This window comes from Suricata suricatta, chromosome 14 (genome assembly GCF_006229205.1).
Source record: "Suricata suricatta isolate VVHF042 chromosome 14, meerkat_22Aug2017_6uvM2_HiC, whole genome shotgun sequence".
Classification (NCBI taxonomy): Eukaryota; Metazoa; Chordata; class Mammalia; order Carnivora; family Herpestidae; genus Suricata; species Suricata suricatta.
The window spans coordinates 88,596,206-88,612,320 of NC_043713.1; the positions used below are offsets into that span (position 1 = coordinate 88,596,206).

General features: G+C 59.8%; 1 protein-coding gene across 1 annotated transcript in view; it reads left to right on the plus strand.

Annotated features, from left to right (window-relative positions):
* EP400 (E1A binding protein p400) overlaps positions 1–16,115 on the plus strand; it is a 92,112-nt gene that overhangs the window by 35,506 nt on the left and 40,491 nt on the right. The window contains exons 12-25 of the mRNA XM_029921638.1: positions 322–400; positions 1,128–1,177; positions 1,535–1,592; positions 2,345–2,434; positions 5,125–5,232; positions 6,249–6,433; positions 6,678–6,855; positions 8,933–9,069; positions 9,814–9,983; positions 10,240–10,414; positions 10,501–10,637; positions 12,650–12,836; positions 14,271–14,437; positions 15,292–15,461. Of these exons, the coding sequence (XP_029777498.1) occupies positions 322–400; positions 1,128–1,177; positions 1,535–1,592; positions 2,345–2,434; positions 5,125–5,232; positions 6,249–6,433; positions 6,678–6,855; positions 8,933–9,069; positions 9,814–9,983; positions 10,240–10,414; positions 10,501–10,637; positions 12,650–12,836; positions 14,271–14,437; positions 15,292–15,461 (1,891 nt within the window). The remainder of the gene's footprint in view (positions 1–321; positions 401–1,127; positions 1,178–1,534; positions 1,593–2,344; positions 2,435–5,124; positions 5,233–6,248; positions 6,434–6,677; positions 6,856–8,932; positions 9,070–9,813; positions 9,984–10,239; positions 10,415–10,500; positions 10,638–12,649; positions 12,837–14,270; positions 14,438–15,291; positions 15,462–16,115) is intronic.

Genomic DNA, 16,115 nt, shown 5'->3' on the forward strand with positions numbered 1-16,115 from the left:
GACGCCCAGGCCGGCAGAGCCCGCGGTGGTGCTGAGGAGGGCGCATGCGTGCACACGGGCCCGACGCGGGCTCGCGGTGCCTCCCCTTCACGGCGCTGCCGAGGGGCTTCCGGGGTGTCCGCTGGGCGGGCGCTGCCCCCCGAGACGGCCCCGCCTCGGCTGGGGGCAGCACGCGGCGGCGGAGCACCTGACAGGCCACACCGAGCGCCTCGTGGTGAAGTGACCCGGAGGAGTTCGGGACGGCCGTGCTCCCAGACACCGTGCGCAGGCTTCTGGAGCCTCCCGCCTCGGCGCTGCCTTTGGTTTGCTCTTTGTGCTCAGGTCGTGGAGATAAAACTACAAGTAGAATTGGAAGAGAAGAGAAAAAAGGCCTTAAATTTGCAGAAGGCTCCCAGGAGAGGTATGATTCTTTTTAAAAGCCTTCACTGTTTCCGATGACTTTGCTGGGACCCTGCTGCCCGCTCCTGGCCGGCTCCTGGCCGACGTGGCGCCCGGGGCGCTTGCTTGTTGACCTGAGCATCTGCTCAGCCTGATGCCACACTTCTGCCCGCTGGGCTGGTCTGTGAGAGTCAGCACCCCCAGGCTCATCAGCTTGTAGGACGCTCCTGGGATTGAGGTTCTGAGCCGGTCCCCTGTGGCCAGTCCTGGACACCGGGACGAGCTCCCCAGGGTGTTTGCCCTTCGCGGGGCCCCTCTGTGGCTGGGGTGGGGGGTCTCCACGGCGCCCTGAAGCAGCTGCCCCATCGTTGGACACTGTGATGCACGCCGGCCGTTGGCCGAAGCAGCTGTCCTGGGGGGGCGGGGGAGGGGCACAGGTGGCGTGATGGCCCTCATTCTGTTGATGAGGAAATCGAGGCGGAGTGGTGGCCTCTGCTCAAAGTCCTACAGCCATTAAGATTGTAGAAATCCTGGAAGACAGGCTCTGCCATTTAGCTTCCTTGTACCTGTCTAGATCAGAGACGTCGGAGAGCAGCCAGCACACTCTGTAGGTTCAGGGGAGCGGAGTGGTTCCCAGAAAAAAGGAGGCGAAACTCACTCTTGCTGTCTTCCTCCTGTGAGGAGGTGTCAGCAGCGTGCGGCCTGCACAGGCAGTGTCAGTGAAAGCGAATCATGTTCTCTGTCTCTAGGAAAGGAGTTGAGAGCTAAGGGCCTTGATGTGTTGCCAGAAGCTTTCCTGGTGAGTGGAGGCCAGTGCCGTCCGGGGTGAGGGTGGGGGGCCGTGTGGCTGAGACGCGCCTGTGACTCCTCTCTTGGTCTGGAGGAACGTGTGCACGTCCGGGGCGCTCCCTTCTGTTACAGACTCAGTCCATTTTGGGGAAGGAACTTGGTTCTTCTGCTTGTTAGGCTCCCATGGGGTGTGGATCCGGGGACACGGGGAAACGCGGGGATTGTGGATTTAGTGTCACCAGCCCTCTGCCCCACGCCTTTCCCATGCTGGCAGTAGTGGAGGCCAGCCTGTTTGTACTGGGCTCACCAGGGCCTTCCCGGTGTCTGCTTCGGCTTCCCATTCTTGGCAAATTTTATTCTGTTTTAGGAGTCGGGACTGTCTGGAAGGAAAAGAAAAGCTAGCACGTCCCTGACTGACGATGAAGGTCTGTTTCCTGGCAGTCTCTTGGCTGTCTGTGGGGCGGGCCCTCAGACGGCAGGCCAAGGGCACCCGCAGTGCTGTCAGGGTTCCCGGTGGCCCAGTGCTGGGGGTCACCGGGGGCTAGGCGCCTCGGAGGGCGAGGGTGGAGGGGACCGTGGATGAGGGAGAGCCCAGGACTGCTTGTGGACATTTTGTTTGCATGGAGGAGCCAGCTGAGAAAGACAGAGGGTGGTGGGAGAGCAGGGGCCGGCTAGTGGCAAGGCCCCGGGGGGCTGTTGTGCAGACAGATGGGGGGTGAGCCTGCAGCTGCCGAGAGCCCGCCTCTGTTGGGGGTGCGGTGTGCGGTTCACAGGGCAGGAGCCGAGCTGAGGGAGAGGCAGGCTGTGTAGTGGCTGACTGTCATCTGAAATAGGCGGTGACAAATTTGTAGTGACCCTGAGCAGCATGCTGGCGGGTTCCCATGCGGGGGGTGCAGCCGGCAGACGAGAAGTCTGACATCACCCTGTGTGCTGCCGGAGTGGGTCTGTCGCGTGGGGAACTAGACTGTGTTTCGCACCCTGAGAAGGGAAAGGCAGTTCGGTCACTGGTCTCCTGCCCACTTAGTGAGCCTGCATTTCCAGACTTAGCCTGACGGGGGAAAAGGCTCAGTTCTCGCCTGGCTGTGCGAGACTGGGGCGGAGCCTGGTAGTGGCTGGTGAGCAGGCGGGGAGACGCAGTGCACTCTGTCTCCCTGACATCTGGTGGTGACCGTTGCAGTGGAGGACGAGGAGGAGACCATAGAAGAGGAAGAAGCCAACGAAGGGGCCGTGGACCACCGGGCCGAGCTGTCCAATTTAGCCAAAGAAGGTAGGCCACGGGCGTCGCGCTCCAGGTGCTCTGTACAGAAGAACGTGTAAAATCGAGTGAGACACGGACCACCCCCGGTGAGCACGGCGGTGCCAGCGTGGGGGCCGTGGGAGACAGAGCAAGGGAGCGCCACTCGGTGGCCTCGGCCCTGCTCGCCCCCGCCACCTGTGCACGGCGCTGGGCTCGCCCATGTGAACTGCGTGGACACAGCGTCACCCGATGGGCATGTCCTCTCCCTCAGCTCTCCCGTTCCCGGGCTGGTCTGGGGCGCGGCTGTCCCTTGGGCCTCACAGGTTCTCCCTGCGGAGCCTCGGTCTGGGCACCGGGGTGACCCCCGTGCTGCCGCTGGGTGCTGCAGGAGCGCCCCCATGCCCGTGCCTAGGAGGTGGGTCGGCTTAGGCTGGCGGGTTCCTTCCAAGCCTCTCAGGTCAGGGCGCTGGGCACTGTCCCCCCAGGACGGTTCCCCCGAGCCAGCAGGCAAGGGACGATGTCTCCCTGGCCTGTGGGTAGCGAGGTGTGACATCTCTCCGGGGTCCCCTTGCTTCCTTCTCGCTGCAGTCTTGTGGGTGTTTGTGTAGGTGCCCGGGCGCTCTCCGTGGCTGGTCCCTGTGCTGCGGGCACCTGCCGCTGTCGTGTGTGCTCCTTCTACTCACGGGAATTTCTGAAGAGCAGGCGTTTTCAATTTTAGCGTAGTTGAATTTATCTGCTTAAAAAAATTTTTTTTAATGTTTTATTTATTTTTGAGAGTGACAAAGGGTGAGAAGCGGAGGGGCAGAGAGAGGGAGACACAGAATCCGAAGCAGCTCCAGGCTCGGACTTGTCAGCCCAGAGCCTGATGCGGGGCTTGAACTCCTGGACCTCAAGATCATGACCTGAGCTGAAGTTGGACACTTAACCAACTGAGCCCCCCAGGCGCCCCAGTCTTGGAATTTATCTGCTTTAAAAAACCCTTTTAAAATCTCAGGATCATGAGGTGGTCTCCCTGTTTGTCTTCAAAGTTTCGATTTTTCTCACATATCAATGTCTTTGATCTGTCAAGAATAGCTTTTGTCTTTTATGTGAGGAGTATAATTTCTTTTTTGTTTTATTCTAAAATGGATCACAGCTGTCCTGGAGCCCTTTGCCAAGCCGGTCCTTGCCAGCTGGTTGTCCCAGGCTGCCCAGCCTTCCATTGCTGCTGCTCCCATCTGTCTGGCCCTGGGCCCGCCCTGAGAACTGGCCCCCGTGCCCCTCTGTGCACCCCACCCCAAGGGCCATCTGGGACTCTCTCCCCTCACTCCTCTCAGGGCACCCTTGGCCACCTTGGGCCGATTTCATGCCCACCTCCGATCGGCTCATCAGGTTTCAGAGGAAAACCGGTTGGGAATTTTGATCTGAATGTAGCTGAGTTGGCAGGTGGTGCTGGAGAGCTGCATCCCTACGAAGTGGAGCGTTTCTGAGCTCTGATCGCAGCGGACCTGTCCGTTCATGGAGATCTTTTTCAGGAGCTGCCCGGAGTGGTTTGTGATGTCGTGGTTTTTGTTAGGCTTTGTTAGGTTTATTTCCAGGGGTCTTGGCGCCTCTGAACTTGCAGCGAGGAGTGTGTGTGCTGGCATCGGGAGAGCCGCTGTCCCTCCGGGCTCACGCTCGCTCCGTTGTGCATGGTCCCTTGCTCTATGCAGAGTGACCACTCTCCCAGAGACCCCGGCCCCATCGCTGCTCCTCCCCCTGTGGCGCATGGAGTTAGCGGGGCAGGGCACCGCTCGTGGTCCCAAGTGGCGGCGGCTGGCTCCTGTGCACAGGTGCTCTGGGTCTTCTGCCCGCCTCCTGGGCTCCCTTTGTGCATCTTGCTGCCTCGGCTTTCTGAGCTGGGTGTGACCTGCAGCTCGGGGTCCATTCGACACTCTGTGTGGCGCCTCCACCAGTGCGCATGGATCACGGGAGCTGGTGCGGCCTGGGGTGGGGGGGGGTCCGATAGGGTGAGCTCTTCGCTCAGGAGGTATCACCCCTGTTGGACGCACTGCGTAAAATGGTATTTTGCTTTATTTTTGTTGGACTTTTATTTGATGTTTCATATTTTTGTGTATCTCCTCTTATTTTCTATTAATAGTGTTTTTATAGTTACACTTATTAGTTTCTAAGTTCTAGTATTTATTACGTTAGAAATTTAAGCATTCTTAAAAAAAAGAAATTTAAGCATTCTTTTTTTTAAATTTTTTTAAATGTTTTATTTATTTTTGAGACAGAGACAGAGCATGAGAGGGGGAGGGGCAGAGAGAGAAGGAGACAGAACCAGAAGCAGGCTCCAGGCTCTGAGCTAGCTGTCAGCACAGAGCCTGACGCGGGGCTCGAACCCACGAACGTGAGATCTGACCTGAGCCGAAGTCGGAGGCTTAACCGACTGAGCCACCCAGGCGCCCCTAAGCATTCTTTTAGAATAAAAATCGAGTTTCTTAATTTCATTTCAAAGATTCTCATTTTTGTAAAGAAAAGTGTGTTAGAACTCGTATCAGTAATGGGCTGCTGTTACTTTCTGAAAGATATTAATGTATTTTTAGGAAATATATAGTTTTTCAAGGAGTTAAAGCCAAGAAAGGGAGGATCCGTGACAGAGACCCTTTCCACTCTGCCCAGCCCTCCCACTGAGCCTTCTTCCCACCTGCCGCCCTCTCCGGTGTAAACTGACCTCTTCTCCCCGCGGTCCTTTCCAGCCGAACTGCCCTTAATCGACTTGATGAAGTTATACGAAGGAGCTTTTCTGCCCAGTTTCCAGTGGCCACAGCCTCAGCCTGACGGTGAGGAGGCGAGTGAGGAAGAAGGTCTGTGTTCGCGCCTTTAAAGAGCCGAGCCCTGAGAGCAAAAGCCAGAATATGTAGGAGTTCGAGTTACTTTGTTTCCTTCTAGTCAGATGGAAGCAGAAGTTGTGAATGTGTTTAATGTGTGATCACCTAGTAATGTGGTTTTATTAAACTTTATGCTTTAACTTATTTATTTAACTTATCATTTGAGAGAGTGAGCTGGGGAGGAGCAGAGAGAGAGGGAGAGAGAATCCCAAGCAGGCTCTGCACTCTCAGCACAGAGCCTGACACGGGGCTCGAACCCACCAACCATGAGATCATGATCTGAGCTAAAATCAAGAGTCAGACACTTAACTGACTGAGCTACCCAGGCGCCACTATTTTTATTAACTTGGCAAAATTTCAGAGTACTCGACCAAGTTGTGAACAGCACAGAATTTTTTTTTCTTAGATTCATAAAAGTCTTTGTTTTATAGACTTAGATTTTCATCATATACATTCAGCCTATGCTATGTTTGTTTAGCACACTAGTTTGGAGTTTCTTTTACTTTTCTTAGACATTCCAAACAAATACACAGGCTGTACCCAAAGCCTACTTTTTCTTATTTTCATTCTACTTGTCCTGATCGTTAGACACAGACTCCTGTGAGCAGAGAGGCTAGGGGTTGGCAGGACCAGAGGATGGGCTGGTGGCCTCTTTGCCGAGTTACCTTTTCCTGGTGCTGGGGGTGATCACTAAGCCCTTAGAGGCCCATAAATCCAGTGACAGCAGCTCCTGTCACCGCTACAGAGATGTTCTCCGTTCTCACGGAAGGGCTTTCCAGAGTGTTCCTGCATCTGGTGATGTTAGAGGAGTTTGCACCCATTTGTTTGGTTAGTGTTGTTAGGTATGTAAAGCAGATTAAAAACAAACAATTTACTGCGTTTGGCGTGTTTGGAGTCTGTCAGCTTGCTCCTTCTTATTCCTTTCGTCAATGATAAGTAGGCTCCCAGCACCCTTGCAGCTGTTAGCAAACCTGGCTTCCTGTCCCTCACAGATGCGGAAGACTGCCCGGGGGAGAGCCGGAAGGACGTGGTTCTCATAGACTCACTGTTTATCATGGACCAGTTTAAAGCTGCAGAGAGAATGACTATTGGGAGCCCTCACACAAAGGACATCGCGGAGGTGACCGCTGTGGCCGAAGCCGTCCTACCCAAAGGCAGTGCCCGGGTCAGCCCCACGGTGAGGCACCACGCTGACGCGTGGGAGGGGGGACATGTGTCTGTGAGGCCGAGAAAACACTTTCGACTTCCCCCTAACTCTGTTGCAGCTGCAGAAGTCGTCAGGCAGAGTGAACACTGGTCTTGTTTTTCTAGTCTTTTCTTTGGCCCTTCAGTAGGCTCCCTGTATGACTGATTGGACTTCACTGGGGAGAGAGGTGTTTAATGGTTATTTTGAGGAGTATTTGGCCCATGTGCTGCTGCAGGTGAAGCTGAACGCCCCATCTCTGTTGTACGGTGCGCTCCGAGACTACCAGAAGATCGGCCTGGACTGGCTGGCCAAGCTCTACCGGAAGAACCTCAACGGCATCTTGGCCGACGAGGCCGGGCTCGGCAAAACTGTCCAGGTCATCGCTTTCTTCGCCCACCTGGCTTGCAACGAAGGTGAGCGCGTGTTGTTTGAGGGGCGCATGTTCGCTAAGGCTGACCGTGGGCAGCGCATCGGGCCTGAGGGCGGGGCGGGGCCTTTCTTCCCAGCTCCTTTGCCCTGTGCTCTGGGCCAGCACCCAAGAGAGCAGGGCTCAGAAGTCCTTGTCGTCAGAAGAGGCAGAAGACTTGTTTGCAGCTCACACCCCTCCCCGGCTGCTTCCTTGTGCCTCTTCGGACTCACACGTCATCGGTCAGGCCCTCAGCCTCTGGAGCGGCACGTTCAGGGGCCGGCCCCCACTCACCGCCCTCCACCTGGCCTGTGGGTCAGGTGCTAGTCTTGCCCCCTGCTCTGTGGCTTTCGGGGCCGTAGAAGGGCACGTGGCTGGTGTCTCTGACGTAGGACAGGGGCTTACATACAAGTGACTCTCAAATAGACAATGTGGCGGTCACAGGCACTGACCCGCCGCCCCATGCAGACAAAAATCTGTGTGTAACTTTTACTTCCCCTAAAACTTCACTGATGGTTGATGGGGAGCTGAACTGATAGCGTGGACAGCATGAACAGGCGCCTGACGCATTTCGTGCATGTGTTATGTAGTGTGTGCTCACGGTAAAGTGAGCTAGAGGAAAGAAAATGCCAATGGGACATCAAGAAGAGAACACAAAGTATCACGTGTTGAGAGAGAGCTGTGTGTGAGTACATGACCAGTGTGGCTCACACTCGGTTCACACTTGTTGTGGTCCTGTGTCGGCCATAGTGTTTCTGTTGCAAAGGAAGTGTTCCAGATCCAGACTAAGCGGGCTCCTGGGTGGCAGAGCAGACACGTTCTCTTCCTCTTCACGGACCTTCAGAAGCCAGGAGGAGGCTCATTAAGTGAGGGAGGTGGCGTCCTGCTGTGGGGCCCGTGGAGACCTGGGGGAACTGGGTGTGGAGCGGGTCGTCCCCTCCCCCCAGGGCGGTTTCCACCTGCCCATCCTCTGGCTCGGGCACGTTCCCCACGCCACCGCTCGCACACGCCTCTTGCCCTGTGTTTGAGAAGCTTGATCCAACTCAGGGTTTAAATACAAACAGATCGACGTCAGGACTCCTTCCTTTCTGGGGTTAATCAGTTCTGGTTTTTAGCCTAGTGCCAGAGTCTTCAGCTTTCCACAGGTTCTGACAGATGGCGGCCCCTTAGGATGCCCCCCTGCCTCCGTCTCCTGTCGTCGAGGCGGAAGAAGCATCAGTTACCGTATCTGTAATCATGAGAGACCGGAAGCAGACAGCGCTTCCAAGCACAGGGGCTTCTGTTCCGTTGTTTGAATGAGCGGATGGATCAGTGCTTCATTCTCTGTGCTCGTGTGGCACCTGTGCCACCGTGGGCGCTGGCCGCACGTGAAGGGGCGGCAGTGAGCGGAGCAGGAGGCCCCCCCAGCTGGAGTCTCGGATGAGACTCCTGCAGAAAACCAGAAGTGCAACCACGTTCTGAATGCGGGTCTTTAAAACCTCTTGTTCTCGTGCTGGGGGAAGGGCACCCGGGGAGACGCGCGCCTGGCACGGAGCTGTGTCCTCTTGTGGGATTTCTGTATGAAGCGTGTATTTCACTCTCGTTCACCTTCTCCTTGGGCGCTGTGCGCGGGGCCAGTGCTGGCTGCCGACGGGCGTACTGCGTGGCCTTTCCCCAGGTCTGCCGTTTCTGCCTTCTGACCTGGTTTATGTTCCGTTTATAGCACGGAGGTTGGTGTTTGTTATGTGTGTGTTATTCTAATATTTGAAAACCTTGTTTGGAAAACTGAGGTCGAAACGGAGGGTTTGGGGTGGTCTGCAGCTGGGCCGGGCCCCCACACTCCCTCTTATCCTGGGCAAGGTCCCTGTACCGGAGAGCTCTGCCCTGTGCCCACAGCGCGCTCACTCTGCCCGGTTCTCCCTCGGCAGCTTCCTGTTGAGCCTCTCCAATCCAGGGGCCCCGGCCGCGTGACGGGGGGGATGCCTGTGTGTCACGCCCTGGAGCCCTGTGCACATGCCTGCCACGCTTTCCCGCTCGGCACGGCGCCTGCACCTGGCGGGGCTTTCTGTTACACAGGAAGGTTCTGTTTCTTCTCTCCCACGCAGGCAATTGGGGCCCGCACCTCGTGGTCGTGCGAGGCTGTAGCATCCTCAAGTGGGAGCTCGAGCTGAAGCGCTGGTGTCCTGGGCTCAAAACCCTGCTGTACGTGGGCAGCCACAGAGAGCTGAGAGCAAAGAGACAGGTAGGTGGGTGCACACGTGGGACAGCACCGCACAGGAGGGTCTCGGTGTGCGGAGGCCAGTTTTGGAGTGTCCGGCGAGCTTTCTGGTGGCTCTTGACTTGGAGCCCCCTGAACGTGCAGACGCTCTGCGAGGAGGGCCCCCGCGCGAACGGCCCCCCTGTGCCCGGCCTCGGGTCGTCCCTTCCCTGCCGCCTGCACAGCCCTGAGCAGTGCAAGCCCGGCGCGAGCTTGTGTCGAGTGCGCCCTGACCTGTGCGCACTAAACACCGGCGGGGGCTCTGCTGAGCCTCGGGCCAGCTGCCGGGACGCCTGCCCTGAACGTGAGCTGGACGGCATGCTCTTCGCCGAAGCTAACGCTTTGCCTCCTCGTTAGACTGTGGTGCTGAGCAGTGGTGCTCGCTGCGAGAGGGAGTACCCCGGGACGTAGTCTCTTCCCGTCTCTGGTCATTAGCTTGTTTTTACAAAGCCTGGGGCGCAGTCAGTTGCAGTCTGGATGTCCTACTACGTTCAGTGCGGTGTCCCGGCAGATGATGTAAAAGCCGGTTCTTTCCGTGGTGACCTGTCCTCTGGAACCAGCTGTTGGTGCCTCAAGCAGCGTTCAGTGTGTGTCTGCAGCACCTCAGCTCCCAGAGCGAGAGGCCGGGAGGAGGCACCCGGCCGTGGGAGGAGCGGGGCGGCAGGCCGGGCGGCAGGCCGGGCGCCCGCAGGGGAGGCGCGTGCTCGCAGCCCGGCTTTTGTGCCGCAGGAGTGGACGGAGCCCAACAGCTTCAACGTGTGCGTCGCGCCCTACAAGCAGTTCTTCAGGGGCTGCGCGTCCTTCTCGCGGGTGCGGTGGAGGTGCCTGGTCATCGACGAGATGCAGCGGGTCAAGGGCATGACTGAGAGGCACTGGGAGGCCGTGTTCACCCTGAAGAGGTTGGACTCGCCCCCGCTCCAAGGGTTCTGGGGGGGTGACATAAAGCAGACGCAGACCTGCCCGTCAGCCACACAGGGTTCCCTCTCCTTGTCGGGCGCAGGGGGCGGCGGGTCCCGGGGTGCTTGCATCGTCTGGCCCATCTCCGGGGCGCACCCTTGCCCCAGCTCCGTGGCACCGCCGTGCCTTCCTGGTGCGTCCTTGGGGGTGGCGGGCCAGCCTTCCAGGTGCGGGCTCAGCCGTGGCCTCTCCTCGCAGCCAGCAGCGCCTGCTCCTGATGGACGCGCCACCGCACAACACCTTCCTGGAGTTGTGGACCATGGTGCACTTCCTCATCCCCGGCATCTCCAGGCCCTACCTGCACCCGCCGCTCAAGGCCCCGAACGAGGAGAACCAGGACTACTACCACAAAGTGGTCATCCGTCTGCACCGGGTGCGCGGCTGTGGCGCCGGGCGTGTGGTGGGCTCGGGCGCGCCATCTCGGGAGGGGGACGACGGGCGCTCTCGTGTCTCTTCCAGGTGACCCAGCCCTTCATCCTGAGGAGGACCAAGAGGGACGTGGAGAAGCAGCTGACGAGGAAGTACGAGCACGTGCTCAAGTGCCGGCTGTCGAGCCGGCAGAAGGCCCTGTATGAGGACGTGATCCTACAGCCCGGGTGAGCCAGCCCCCTGGCCGCGCGGGACGCGCCTGCGCCCCATGTCCGCCCTGCTCCCTGGGTCATGGGCGAGGCCCGCGTGGGATGCGTGCTCCGACTGAGCAGCTGGGCCTCTGACGAACTGAGGGGCCGCTCGCCGCCGCCTGCGCCATGGGGCACGAGTGGTGGCCGGGGAGCCACCCTGAGGCTGCACAAGTGGGTCTTGGTGGGGCATGGTGGCCCTTCTTCTCACCGCTGGGCCAGCCAGGCAGTTTCTTTGTGAAGCTGTGTGTGCCCCGTCCTCACGCTCACAGAGCCGTCAGGAAGGCATCCGCGGGCAGCGAGCCTCTACGAGATGGCCCTGCCCTGCGTGCCTTTCCCTCCTGGCACCGTGAGTTCTTGCTCCCTGGTACAGCGTCTTAGTCCCTGAGAGGTGGCATTGGTGCCGCTGCAGCTGGGTGAGCGTCCAGGCGAGAGGAGGGGCCGCAGAGTCCTGCCCTGGCCGTGCCTCTGTGACCGGCCACCTTCCTCCGAGTCGGGCAGCCTCTCCTCCAGGCGCTGACCTCAGGTACAGAGAGCAGGGTCCGTGGGGGGCGTTGTCGTGCCCACTGAGGGAGGCCCGTCCTCATCTGTCCCTTTGCCAGAAGCAGACGGTCTCTCAGGACGCCTGGGCTTGCTCTCCTGGGGCGTGACGTTGGTCCTGTCCGCAGACGTGGGACACTGGTGACCGCAGACCTAGGCTGTTGTGTGGCTTCTGCTCCTTGTGGAGCAGCAGGGAGTGATTGCCCCTCTTCCCCTCCGGGGCCTCTTCTTTTCACCTGAATCTGTCAAGTCAAAGAGGAGGCGTTGCACACACATATGGCCGACCCCACTCTAGTGCCCGATGACAGACACAGTGTGCCCGTTGTGCATTGATGTGATAGTCTGGGGTCCTCAAGTAGGCTCTGAGCTTTGCTCTGGTCACGCTGGGCAGGCCATGTCTGTTCGTGCCGTCTCCCGTTGCACCCTCTTCTCGGCACACCTCGTCTCCCCCCTTTTTCCTGGGAGCCCTGCACAGCTGCCTGTGTCAGCCCTTCCACTCCAGGGGGTCCTGGGCCTCGCTTGTGCGTCAGCCTTTCTTTCTGAGAGGAGTCCTTGTAGCAGCTGTTGTGCATAACAGGGGGCCCTTTCCATGCCCTCCTTCCCACCCTCCCTCTGTTCTGCGGGGCCCAGTGTGCAGACTGTGTGCCTGTCTCCGCCCTGCTTGGCTACTTGGCCATGGCCTGTTTCTCCATGGCTGAGAACGGCCGGTGTAGGGTTCTGCTAACTTCTGGCACATCCCTTGTGCTGGCCACATTTTCCTGTGGCTGCTTCGGCTTTCCCTTGAGTGCTGCAGAACTGGTCTTGTGAGGGCATCCCCAGAGCACCTGCTCTGTAGACTTTCCTGTCCTTGGACACAGTACCCATCACCCTGATGCTCAGTTGGAAGCCTGGCATCCTTCTTGCCACCCGCGGTCCCTCTCTTCCACTGCCTCTGCTCCCGGGTCTCTGAGGACCAGCCTGCCCTGCACCCTCCACAGCTCCTTCCCGCACCTGCTGGGGACGCTGCGCCCTCCTCCTCACCCCAGAGGTCTCTGGCCGCGGTGGTCCCTGTGTGGGCCTGCGCGTCTGCCTGCGTTGTGGCTGCAGGGCCTGCCCGGGCTTCCTCTCCCGGGGCGGGTGCTCTCGCCCTGGTGCCCGTAGGTTTGTCACGGCACTCAGAACCGTGGGGAGGAAATACATCACCGCTGCCCATTTAGAGTGTCGGCCTCCCCTGGGAGAGGTGGCTTGGAGAGCCGCGTGCCCCTCTGGCCCTTATTCCTGGTGCTCTGGCCTCCCGGCGGGTTTCGAGAGAGCAGGAAGTAGGTCTGAGAGTCATAACCACCCGGAGGGCAGTTTGGAGCGTGTCCCGGTGGAACTAATTATTAGCCAGATGTGGTGAGAACGCGCCGGGACAGTCCACCCGCACACGGCGCACACACCAACGGCCGTGCTGCTGTTCTCCCTGCGAGCAGGACGCAGGAGGCGCTGAAGAGCGGGCACTTTGTGGACGTGCTGAGCATCCTGCTGAGGCTGCAGCGGATCTGCAACCACCCTGGGCTGGTGGAGCCGCGGCTCCCGGAGTCGTCCTACACGGCGGGGCCCCTGCAGTACCGCTCCGCCTCCCTCATCCTCCAGGCGCTCGACGGAGACTCCTGGAAGGTATGTGTCCGCTTGACGTCTGTGGCAGACACGCTGTCGCTGTGCCGGGTCTGGGAGGTGCTTTTCCACGCTCTCGGCTCAAGTTCAGGAGTCGCCCGGTGCTGGGTGGCGGCAGGCTGCGTTGACGCCATGCCTTCCCTGACACATGGTCTGTGTCCTGGGTCGGGCCGAGAGGGACAAGCCTGCAGCTCGACAGCGGCAGCGGAGGGGGTTCTAGCACCGTGTGCACTGTTGGGTCATTTGAGGGGAGCTCGGGGCATCACTGCAGGCGCCTGTTGGGGACGCACGTAGACATCTCCCAGGCGAGCGCCCGTCACAGGCCGTCTCCAGTGTTTCCAGAGCCCGGGTGTTCTCTGCGTGCCCCCAACCCCACGTGCTGGCTGGGGGCTTTGGGCTGAGTTCCCCTTGGTGGGACAGGGGTAGTCAAGCACTTCCTGCGCCGCGTGTGTGGAGTCCACGGGAGGAACCCGGCGGAGGGGCTGGCGCCCCGAGCGTTTGGTTTAGGTCACGTTTTGTTGTTTTCCCTTCCTCGCTGAGCGAGCTCAGGCTGAGGCTGCTCGGTGCCAGGCGGTTTTCTGGTCACTGAGCGGCCGTGACTGAGACCGCAGTGCCCGACCCGCCTCCGTCTTCCGCGGTGGGCTTCGAGCGTCGTGCTCTCAGCTCGTCCGTCTCGTGGCGCGTGGCAGAATTTCCTTCTCACTCAAGGCTGGAGGGTGTTGCCTCTCTGGTGGAGCGTGGTCTGTGCGCCTGGTTGTCAGTTAAGGGACACTAAGGTCACCTCCACGGTTTGCCCGCTGAGAGTCGTGTCACTGCAGACGCTGCCAGACCAGTTTACTGTGGGCATGGGCTTCGTGTTTCTCGGGCACACGTCCAGGTGTGCAGTTGTGGGGCCGTGTGACTACTCTGTATTTAACCTTTCGAGCAGGCTGTTTGCACATCCCCCTGCGTGTGTGTGTGGGGGGGGGGCTCCGCACCTGCCATCTATCCTCCTTGTCGTGGTGATGGGCACGAGGCCCAGCGTCCTCATCCGAGCACAGGTGGGGGGTCTGCTCCAGGTAGAGGCTCAGGCTGCGCTCCCACCTGCGGGACGCATGTCTCCAGGGCTCTGGGCCAAGGGGTATGGCGCATGCCCACCTCTGCTTCCCCAGTGCGCGTGGCTCTCCCCCCAGATTCCCCTCCTTGATGAGGGCTGGCACTCACACTGTCTGGACGTTCTGTCCCTTAGCACTGCCTTCTCCATACCCACTGCACTTGAAGTGGTCTTAATGACAGGGAAACTGAGGCATGCTGTAGTCCATCAGCCTGCCTGAGCCCTGGAATGGCTTCAGGGAGCCTTTCAGGGAGTGTGGCTGACCGGGGCCCGGCCATCCTGTTTGGGATGTGCTTGGGTTTCCATTTTTCTCCTGCTCCATGGAGCAAAACTATCCTTTCTAGGAAGCAGATCTCTCTATATTTGATCTTATTGGCCTGGAGAATACAATGACCCGCCACGAAGCAGAACTGCTGTGTAAGAAGAAGGTGACCCGGAAAGGCATGGAGGAACTGCTCACCGCACCACTCCCGGCGGGCAGGCCCGCGGTCCTCCGACTGAAGCCCAGCAGGTACGTGGCATGGAGCTCGGCCTCCTGCGCCCCGAAGGCGCTGCTTGGGTCCTGGCTGGGCCTCAGTCAGCAATAGGGTTGGTGATGTCCCCCTCCCTGGGAGGGCCCAGCCCCTTCGCCCCTCAGGGTGCGTGGTGTGGGCTTATACGAGGACACAGATATGGTGGGTGGAGGAGAAACGGCTGATCTGCTCACTGGGTCGCCTGCTTCTGGAAGCTGGCCTGGCGTCCTTGATGTCTGTGGGGGCAGCTCCTTGCACATGGCACGTGTGGGCAGTGTGTACCCTGGGTGGGCGGGGCCGTGCGGCCCTCCGCCCTCTTAAGAGCAGCGTGGTAGTGGTGGTTCAGTGGCACTGTGGAGCAGGTCAGGCTGCTGTGGCGGCTGCCGTCTCGGGCGCCACAGAGGGTGCCCTGTGGGCGGTGTGTGGTGGGGGGCCTGGGGGAGGGGAGAGGGCTCTGGCCCTGACCTTGGCACAAGGACCTCTAAAGGACGTCTGAGTTGATTTTGCAGGTGCCACATGGCTGGGGGGACAGAACAAGTTAGATGACCAAGTAGAAGCGAGTGGTTTACCGTAGGCTGAGTCTAGTAAGTCGGAAATAGGCGATTTCTGGTCCTTGCCCTGCAGGTGAGAAAGAAGCAAGACAATAGGGAGTTTAGGGAGAAAGGGGCAGGCCTGCAAGTTGGCACCTACTCTTTGCCTCTGGTGCACGTGCCTTCCCCGGGGTCTCAGAGCCCACCACTCTCTGCCACCCTCCCGTAAACACCTGACGGGCAGCAAGGCTGCGGGGTTCTGCCATCTCTGGCACAGAGCCCGGGCCCTCCGCATCTCAGCGGCACAAACGCCTTCTCGCCAGGTTGTTTCAGCCCGTGCAGTACGGCCAGAAGCCCGAGGGTCGCACCGTGTCCTTCCCCAGCGTGCACCCGCCCCGGACGGCGGCCTCCGCCACAGCCACCGCCGCTCCGCAGGGCCACGTACGTGGACGGCCACCGATTGCTACCTTCTCTGCAAATCCAGATGCAAAAGGTAGGCCTTGCGTGCTGGCGTGCCCTCCGTGAGACTGTGGGTCTCTGTGGATGCAGTTCCTTGGCCTTCCCCGCCCCTCCGGCCAGGTGGCCATGGCTCTGGACTGGAACGCAGTTCTGCCGAAGACTGCGTAGCCAGTCTGGGACTTTCAGGCTCTTTGGTTTGTTGGAACTGGAGTGTTCCTCCCTGAACAAGGCGTCGCGGTCTCACTTGAGTGGCTGTGGGCGTGCTGATGCAGGCATGCTGACGCAGGCGTGCCCTGGAGAAGGCCCTCATTTGCTCAGGGCAGTGCAGGGGCAGGGCTGTGCGCAACACCTCAGGAAGGCCACTCACGCTCGGGGCCACCGCTTCCGTGGAGGGCCGGCCGGCGGGAGGTGACTGTCAGTGTCACAGCCGTCTTCATGCGGTTCTCAGCATCCCGCCGGAGCTCATGGGCGTGCTTGTGCTGGGGGTGGGGTGGGGGAGGGGAGGGGCTCCCGCGGGACTGGCCGACCCCTGGCACCCTGAGTCCCATGGCAGCGGACCTTGGCAGGCAGCGCCCAGTGGACACCGAGTTAGGTTTCTGCCCCCCATAGGTCGCAGCCTGCCCTCTCTTCAGGGAGCGCTTGTCCCCCAGAGACGGTAGGAGAGGTTTGCTTTGCTCCTTTGAGACTT